At 40.4% G+C, this 10,004-nt stretch overlaps 1 protein-coding gene across 1 annotated transcript; it reads left to right on the plus strand.

Moving 5' to 3' along the window:
* The first annotated feature begins 2,106 nt into the window (after positions 1-2,106).
* Positions 2,107-3,087, plus strand: LOC101116720 (olfactory receptor 1361-like). The gene has a single exon (XM_042247186.1). It carries the CDS (start codon positions 2,107-2,109, stop codon positions 3,085-3,087), a length of 981 nt encoding a protein of 326 aa, XP_042103120.1.
* The last annotated feature ends 6,917 nt before the right edge of the window (positions 3,088-10,004 follow it).

A 10,004-nucleotide genomic window follows, 5' to 3' on the forward strand; every position in this document is an offset into this window, starting at 1 on the left:
AAGAACAGACACTGGAAAACATAAGTTTTCTTTATCTTTTAAGCTCCTGTGAGATTTTCTTTAAAGAAAGCACCAAGAGAGATGGCCTTAAAATGGTTTTGATTCTTTATCTTAATGTTAGGGATATTATCTTGGTGCGTGGAACACTGGACTCACTAAAGAATAAATGAAACCATAACACATGATTTGGCACTGCCATGATAAAAATTTACACAGTTAGACTAATGTTAATGTTGTCTACTGATTTTTAGCATTTACTTGGAAGACTTAACTATGCCTACAACCAGTAATTTGTGTGTTTTCAATCTTGACAATATGCAAATAAAGATATACCTTTCCAAACTTGGGGGCGGGGGAGGTGCAGAGGTGAGGAAGATAAGTGGAGTCTGAAGTTGATAGACTGTAGATTGAAGCAAATCATTTAAAAGCAGAAAAGCAACTAATTGAAGAGCTAAAATATCATCAAAAAATTGAGGAAAAGAAGGAAGAGTGGCAGTAATGTAAATAAGATAAAATTTTATCTTTTATGATAAACAGCCAAAAGATTATCTTTAATTAATAAAAACTGGCACATAGATATATAAGTATATACCACTTTATTTAGAAGCAGAGAGGTGTGAATCACTAGAAGAGGTCAAACTAAACACACAGGTGTGTAAATGTAGGGTAAGAGACCTCTGCTTTTTAGTATATGTTGTCTTGCACTCTACTACTTTAAAATTATTTTACTCACATTCATGAGAAAATGCTGAAAATATATAAATGTATCCTTGCCCCCAAAACAACCTCAAAAGGTTATCTCTTTGATGTGCTGCATAAATCTACCTATAGGAAAAACCTAAGCTGAAAAGTCACAAGAATCACATCCACTAGCAGATTATATTATTCCTTGAAAATAAATCATTAACAAAGTCAACAATTATATTTATCATTGCTAGTCTCACCCCAGGCAAGTTCATTTGACTTAATGGAATAAGTGCTCTCCTATGGGAAAAAAAAGTTGAGTTTCTGGACATGCAAAGCTAGGACCAGATCTTAATTTCAGTGCCTCAGCAAAGACGTAGAGACTTAGACATCTGGCCAGAGTCTGAGGATCTTTCCCTTCTCCTTCCAGCTCTGAGAAATGAAGTGTGATGGTTGAGGCTGATAAAACTACACAGTAAGTTCCCTACATGTGAACTTTCAAGCTGTGAACTTTCAAAGAAGCGAATGTGCGTCTGGTTCCAGCAAGGAACCGGAACTTGGGCCATCATCGTCAGGCGTGAGTGAAACTGCAGCTTGCCCTCCATCTCCTGTTGCTGATGATCCTTCAGTTCTTCATCTCCCACCTCATCTGCCTCCTCAAGCCAGTAACTCTTCTTCCTGTTCAGTTGATGCCAGCCCTTGTATGCTAGCTGTTGTACTGTACTACTACACTTTTTAAGGCACTGTATTGTAAGATTTAAAATGTTTTCTTTATTTTTTGTTTGCCTTTTTAAAATGTATTATCAACCTATTGCAGTACAGTGTTATGTAGCCAATTGTGTTAGTTGGGTATCTAGGCAATGTTGAATTTATAAATGCATTCTTGGAAGGGAACTTGTTTGTATATAAGGGGCTTACTGTACAGGATTAAGTCCAGGTTTTGTTGCTCAGATCACATAAGACCTTCACTAGAGTATTCTTTACGCTTTAACTTTCTCATCTGTAGTTAAGTGGTTGAAAGCAGTTTCTACCATGAGTGACTGTTGTGAGAATCAAATGCCTGATATTTAGAATGCACACAGCAAGCACCAAAGACGTTATATGTTCAGTGATTACTTGTTATACAGTGAAGTTCAGAAAGTCCAGGACTGTGTGTGAGATATCCTGTTGTCGTTAGTATTAACCAAATTGAGAGATTGTAAGTGGTCAATACATGAACCTGGAATATACTAAAGAATGGGTAGGTGAGTGGATGAATAAGAAATAATGGCCTGGGAAAAAAATTAAAGAGAAAAAAATTCATTTTGGAAAACTAGGGACATCTGCACAAGAGAAGATGTTTCCTGCAAGCTATCTCTGAGTAAATTTCAACCTTATTTGATCTTAACCCTTGCTCTTTGCGGGTGATGTGGATTGAGGCTCATGGCTGCTAGAAACAGGACAGAAGTAACAGAATTTGTTTTATTGGGTCTGTCCAGCTGGCCAGAGATGCAACCAGTTATTTTTGGGATCGTCCTTCCCATGTACCTGGTGGCAGTTATGGGCAATGCTCTGTTAATGACTGCTGCCCTCTCAGACCCCAAGCTTCAGACCCCCATGTACTTCTTGCTCAGCCAACTTTCCTTCATTGACATCTCTCTGACAACCATCACTGTTCCCCAGATGCTGGTGCACACACTGTCTGTGAACAGAACCATCTCCTTCAACTGCTGCATGCTCCAGCTCTTCTTTTTCATGGCTGTGGGCAGCATGGAAGGCCACTTGTTGGCTGCTATGGCCTATGACCGCTACGTGGCTATCTGTGACCCCTTAAGATACTCTGCCATCATCAGCCATCGCCTCTGCTTACGCATAACATTGACCTCGTGGGTGATCGTCAGCCTCAACAGCCTCCTTTATAGTGTGTTGGTCACCCGCTTAACTTTCTGTGGCAACCAGGTCACCCACTTCTTCTGTGACATCACACCCTTGCTGAAGCTCTCCTGCCCCCGGCCAGTGGTCAATGAGATGTTAATATTTACTGAGGGGGTAGCCGTGGTGGTCAGCCCCTTCTTTATTTTAGGTTCCTATGCCCGCATTGGTGTGGCCATAACCCACATGCACTCAGTTTCTGCCCTGCATAAAGCCCTGTCCACCTGTAGCCCCCACATCCTGGTTGTGCTGCTCCTGTACGGCTCTGTGATCTGCATGTACCTCCGGCCATCTTCCAGCTACGACTTGGACCAGGAGCGTCAGGTGGCCATCTTTTACACAGTTGTTACCCCTATGCTAAACCCACTGATCTACAGCCTAAGAAACCAGGAGGTGAAGAGTGCCCTGCGAAGGCTTTTCAGGAAGCTCTGTATCTCAAGCAACTTCCAACCTGGTTCCCAGGCAAACGGGGAATGGCAGCACAGCTCCTGAACCCTTTATGTAGCATCGATATTTTAACAATATTCATTCTTCCAATCCACGCCCATGAGGCTGTTCCTTTGATTTGTGTCTGCTTTCTTTCATCAATGATTTATGGTTTTACTGTACAGTTTTTTTTAGCTGCTTGGTTAAATTTATTCCTAAGTAGCTGGTTCTTTTTGTTGTTATTATAAATGGGATTGTTTTCTTGTTTTTCTTTTCAGATAGATTGCTATTGTGGTAAAGATACACATCCCTTTGAGAGATAAAGGAGGTAGTATCCATAATTACACTGAAACAATAGAATCAAGGAGTTCTTTTGTGCAAACATAGGATCTCCAAGAAATTATTTTCCTTAAAGAAGTCAGAATGAAAGAGAGTTCAAAAGCCCAAGGGAAAATGCTAGGGCTGCTTGTTCGAAGGTAGTATAGTGTAAGTGGTTAAGGGAATGGATTTTGGAGACAGAGTGAATTTGTATCCCAGCTCTGTCATTACTTGCTGTGTGATTGTTTTGTGCCTATGATAACCAGTGAGCTGGTCAGGCCCTTTTGATTTTTACTATGATTGTAAGGTACCCTCAGCAGCTCTTTGGGGAAATTTGGGGGGAAGAAATGTTTATTACTCATAGGTCCTGGAAAGGACAAGCACATCTTGGGCCACCCAATGAGGTTATGGATAGAGGGAGAGAGTGTGGGCTTAGAGTTCTGCTTTTATTGGGGATGAAGATAAGGGATTCATCTTCAAGGTTCACTATTTAATGGATGGATTTAAAACCCAAGAGTGGGAATTTCAATCACAGGAAGAATCAAATCAAGGGGCCCAAACAAACAGTTAATCTAAATCAATCAAGATCTCTAAACCAAGGAGGTGGGTGTGGCTGGCAATATGTCAGGTAGCCTTTGAAATGCATGCTTCCTCAATCAAAGCTTAAGTCAGTCTCTTGCATTACAAAAAGAAAAACACAGGGTTTATTTATTTGTTTATTTTTAATTAATTACTTAATTTATTTTACCTTACAATATTGTATTGGTTTTGCCATACATTGACTTGAATCCACCATGAGTGTACATGTGTTTCCTATCCTGAAACTTCCTCCCACCTCCCTCCTACCTCCCTCCCTGTAACATCCCTCTAGGTCATCCCAGTGCACCAGCCCCAAGCACCCTGTATCATGCATCAAACCTGGACTGGTGATTCATTTCACATATGATATTTACATGTTTCAATGCCATTCTCCCATATCATCCCGCCCTTGCCCTCTCCCACAGAGTCCATAAGACTGTTCAATACATCTGTGTCTCTTTTGCTGTCTCGCATACAGGGTTATCATTACCTTCTTTCTAAATTCCATATATATGCATTAGCATACGGTATTGGTGTTTTTCTTTCTGGCTTACTTCACTCTGCATAATAGGCTCCAGTTTCATCCACCTCATTAGAACTGATTCAAATGCATTCCTTTTAATGGCTGAGTAATATTCCATTGAAACACAGGGTTTAAATGTGTATCATCTTTGGTAATTATTCAATTACTCTCTGCCTCATCTATCCATTGATAAAGAGAGAAATAGTATGTATAATTAAGGTTTAGGGTTCATAAGGATTTGATGAGTACAATATATGTAAAACACCATAACAATGACCAGTCCACATTAACTACCACATATGGGTTTTCTATCATTATTATTGTTACTTATTATCAATAGCATACTAGAGGGTTAATGTGGCCACAATAGGGAAAGTGGAGATGTGCTGCTTGCAAACAGGATGTTCTGTCAAGGAGACAGACACAGCCTTGAGATTAATGGTCCCTTGCAAATAAGGGAACATTCCCTTCTTGTGATAAGGGCTCTGGACAGACTCTGCAGTAAGCCGGAATTTCACTCCCTTTGCTGTATGATAACATTTATTCACATGCACTATACTGAACAAGCTTGGTCATACAGTCTGGAATTCTGCCCAGGGGGGCTATATAAAAGTAAACCGTGAGCTTGCTTGCTTGAGCCGCAGTTATTATTTTTCCTCTGGCCAGAGTGTATCTGTCTCTTGTATGTCTTGTATGTTTTATGTCATTTCACTCGTAATCTCCAGAAATCTCCTACACATACACATGAAGAAATGATGGGAGAAAAGGGCAAAGAATGGCTAGATAAGGGTTTGCATATCTGTATGTATCCAAAGACTTGATGAAATGAAAGGCCAGAAATTAATCTGCCTCATTCTTTTTATCGACTGCACAGCAATTCATAGTATGTGTGTTGAATTAGTTTGGATTTCCTTCAAAGTCCTAAATAAGAAACAATCCCAAACCTCAGTGGCTTATAACAACAGGCTTTTATTTCCCAGTCAAAAGTCTGGAGGCTAAAGGGCCAACCATGCTTTAGACCCCAGGTCAAGTTCAGGTCTGTTCAATTTATTTCTTATTCTGAGATCCAAGCTAAGCAGCCCTAACTACACAGGGTGAGCTTTTCTTCTCATGATGAAAGCCAGAGCTCAAGAGGGCAAACCAAATCTTCTAAACCCATTCAAAGCTCTTTATCTGAAGCAGCATTTGTTATCCCTGTTCATAAACTGTGGGCTAAAGCAAATCCAAAGTCAAAGGGATGAAGATGTGTATTCTGTTCTCAGTGAAGCCATGGCAAGGATATGAAGGGAAGGAAGAACAGATAGATACTATCTAACTACTAAATATGATAGTGTTACTATTAGTTGCTCAGTCGTGTCTGATTCTTCGCGACCCCATGGGCTGTAGCCCACCAGGTTCCTCTGTCCATGAAATTCTCCAGACAAGAATATTGGAGTGGGTAGCTATTCCCTTCTCCAGGGGATCTTCCCAAACCAGAGATTGAACCCAAGTCCCCTGCATTATAGGCAGATTGTTTACCATCTGGGTCATGAGGGAAGCCCCGATATTCATTGGAAGAACTGATGCTGAAGCTGGAGCTCCAATACTTTGGACACCTGATGTGAAGAGCCAACTCATTGGAAAAGACCCTCATTGGAAAAGCTGGGAAAGACTGAGGGCAGGAGGAGAAGCAGGTGACAGAGGATGAGATGGTTGGATGGCATCACTGACTCAGTGGACAAGAATTTGAGCAAAGTCTGGGGATAGTGAAGGACCGGCTTGCTACAGTCCATGGGGTCACAAAGAGTCGGACACGACTTATCGACTGAACAGCAACACTGGGCATGATGAACCAAAAATTCCATTAGTATGCATGAAGATTGTTTCTAATTTTTTACTGTCATGGACAATAATATACTGAACCTAAAATATATCTGTGTATTTACACATAAAATGTGTTTATTCATTTCATGTGCTTATTCTGTGTGATAAACTCCTAGAAGAGGAAGATATCTAAATACAAAATTTTTGATGGAATTGCCCAATTCTATCTATTTCTTCAAATATATTCAATTTACTCTCTTGACCATTTCTTCACCTTAAGAAAATTCTTCCCATGGGAGCCGGGCAGATTCTTAGAAGAGGGTAGAGTGCTAAGAAGTGAGGCTAATCCATGGGTAAAGAATGAAGATTAGCAACAAAACTAAAGACAGAGAAGGAGGAAGGTGGGGCTGGGAGGCAGGAAATGGAATTCAGAAAAATTTTTTTTTTGGTATATAAGATACTTACTGGCAAATGTTAGTTAACTAACCACAGGTTGGCTTTATCTTTTCTTATCATTTTATAAGTGCCATGGCTCTCAAAATCACTGCAGATAGTTACTGCAGCCATGAAATTAAAAGATGCTTGCTCCTTGGAAGAAAAGTTATGACCAACCTAGACAGCATATTAAAAAACAGAAACATTACTCTGCCAACAAAGGTCTGTATAATCAAAGCTATGGTTTTACTGGTAGTAATGTATGGATGTGAAAGTTGGACTATAAAGAAAGCTGAGGGCTGAAGAATTGATGCTTTTGAACTGTGGTTTTGGAGAAGACTCTTGAGAGTCCCTTGGACAGTAAGGAGATCCAACCAATCCATCCTAAAGGAAATCAGTCCTGGGTGTTCATTGGAAGCACTGATGTTGAATCTGAAGTTCGAAAATTTTGACCACCTGATTGCAAAGGACTGACTCATTGGAAAAGACTGATGCTGGGAAAGATTGAAAGCAGGAGGAGAAGGGGACGATAGAGGATGAGACGATTGGATGGCATCTCTGACTTGATGGACATGATTTTGAGCAAGCTCCAGGAGTTGGTGATGGACAGGGAAGCTTGATGTGTTACAGTCCTTGGGGTCGCAAAGAGTCGGGCATGGCTGTGTGACTGAACTGAACTGATGGCTCCCATTACCTTGGAAGATTTATTATCCTGGTGCAAAGACTAAGGCGGTATAGCTTCTCAAACCCACTTCAATGGTTTAAATTTTGACCAAGCCTTATATATATACATATTTAATAAGAAACCCTTATTGTAGCTAATTACACAAAAATTATTACAATTTTATTTTCTTCTTGACTTTGTGCCTATAACAATCCATATTATATGATAGAAACTTTATCTAGACAGATGGACCAAATTGACTTGTACTTGTGACATCTGCTTCATGTCCTGGGAGGCCACTTTCACTTTTCCTTTTGATCCTATACCCACAAAACTGAAGAATCAACATTACTGTTGGCCGTACCACGCATCATGTGGGATCTTAATTCCCCAGCCAGGGATTGAACTCTGGTCCCCTGCCTTGGGAGCACAGAGTCTCAACCACTGGCCCACCTGGGAAGCCCAAGAATCAACATATTGGTAGACATCTTGGCTCTTGGACCTGTTCCCCATGTCCAGCATTGATTGGTCAGCAAACACATTGTTGTTGTTCTGTTACTAAGTCATGTCTGACTCTTTGCAATCTCATGGACTGAAGCACACCAGGCTTCCTTGTCCTTCACTATCTCCCAGAGTTTGCTCAAACTCATGTCCATTGAGTCATTGGTGCCATCCAATCATCTTATCCTCTGTCACCCCCTTCTCCTGCCTTCAATCTTTCTCAGCATCAGAGTCTTTTCCAATGAGTTGATATTCTCATCAGGTGGCCAAAGTATCAGAACTTCAGCTTCAGCCTCAGTCCTTCCAGTGAATATTCAGGACTGATTTTCTTTAGGATTGATCTCCTGTAGTCCAAGGGACTCTCAAGAGTCTTCTCCAACACCACATTTTGAAAGCATCAATTTTTCAGCACTCAACCTTCTTTATAGTCCACTTCTCACATCTGTATATGGCTACTGGAAAAACCATAACTTTGACTATATGGACCTGTGTCAGCAAAGTGATGTCTCTGTTTTTTAATATGCTGTCTAGGTTTGTCATAGCTTTCCTTCCAAGGAACAAGCATCTTTTAATTTCATGGCTGCAATCACCATCTGCAGTGACTTTGGAGCCCAAGAAAATAAAATCTGTCAGTGTCTCCACTGTTTCCCCATCTATTTGCCATGAAGTGATGGGACCGAATGCCATGATCTTTGTTTTTTGAATGTTGAGGTTTAAGCCAGCCTTTTCACTTTCCTCTTTCACTTTCATTAAGAGTCTCTTTATTTCTCCTTCACTTTCTGCCTTTAGAGTGGTATCATCAGCCTTGTGGCAAAGGGCTTTTCATAACTCAGTAAAGCTATTAATCATGCCCTGTAGGGCCACCCGAGATGGACAGGTCATAGTGGAGAATTCTGACAAAATGTGGTCCACTGGAGAAGGGAATGGCAAACCACTCCAATATTCTTGCCTCAAGAACCCCGTGATCCATGAAGCAACCCCTTCATGGATCACAGCAGATACATAGTAATAGACTAATTCCACATTTCAACTATAGAAAAGATTAGGAGAATCCTGAGACAGAAAGAGGTTAAGTAATCCCAGAATAATGCAGCTCATCCAGGTCAAGGAAGTGCAAGTCGGAGAGCTGTGACAGGTGATCAGTTCTGAAGCAACTGTAACTCCTAGCCCTATAGTGGACATTTGTCATGATGTCCTTCTTCCCATTCCAGAGGAGTCCCCCCATTTCCTTTGTCCTGATGGGAGGCAGAACCTCCCTAATTTTTATGGAAAATAAAAGTAGCAAAAAAAAAAAAAAGTAGCAGTATTGTTTTTCCCGTTCCCTTGGGAATTAGAGCTTGGGTGAGTGACCAAGACTTGGCCAATCAGACGCACCACTTTATTTTGAATCTAGAGGTGTTGATGGAGAGAATAAGAAATGAGTGCTCTTTTTGGAGGTGATCACATCTGTTTTTCAGGCCTCTAAGGGCTATGCCCAGTGATTGTTTCTGGTAATGTTGGTGGGGATTCAAGTGGCATGGAACAGAGTTTGGTAGCTACAGTGGTGACCTCATCATACCAGTTCTGGGATATGATTTTGACTATGGTTCTGCCTGTATGACCTTTCTTATTTGTGTCCATTTTGCTGAACTTGTTGGCTTAGTCTTCTTGGAAATTCATGAGTTTCACATATGCTTTCAATAAACTTGTTTCCTCCATGAATAACCAGAATTAGTTTCTGTTGCCTGCATCTAAGAACTCTGAAAGTTACAATCCTGGTGTTAGAAATCAGGCCCACAGAACACCATCAGCTGTAATTAAAATCATGTTACTGATTTACACTAAATATATAGCTCCATGTACTTGGTTTTTTTTTGTTTTAGGTTTCCCAAAGACAATTTCTTTCTTTGCTTTTAAAAAATTTTTATTTTTACTTTATTTTACTTTACAATTGGGTTTAAGAAATATTTCTAGGCAATATCCCATGAGAAAACTGTGATACATACCTAATATTTCTAGGAAGTTCTAAAGGAAACAGATATTTGAGGGACAAAAATCTTTCATAGTTACAGCTTGAAATCATAGATAAAACTTGAAACTGTGTTTTGGGGTTTTATCTAAATGAAGAAGTCCAGATCCTGTTCATCCATTTCCTGAAGGCTCCCTTGACATCCTTGTTCC

This window comes from Ovis aries, chromosome 3 (genome assembly GCF_016772045.2).
Source record: "Ovis aries strain OAR_USU_Benz2616 breed Rambouillet chromosome 3, ARS-UI_Ramb_v3.0, whole genome shotgun sequence".
Taxonomy (NCBI): domain Eukaryota; kingdom Metazoa; phylum Chordata; class Mammalia; order Artiodactyla; family Bovidae; genus Ovis; species Ovis aries.

What these genes read in the sequence shown, in the direction of transcription:
- LOC101116720 (XM_042247186.1), top strand. Translation starts at nt 2,107, where the DNA reads ATGGCTGCTAGAAACAGGACAGAAGTAACAGAATTTGTTTTATTGGGT.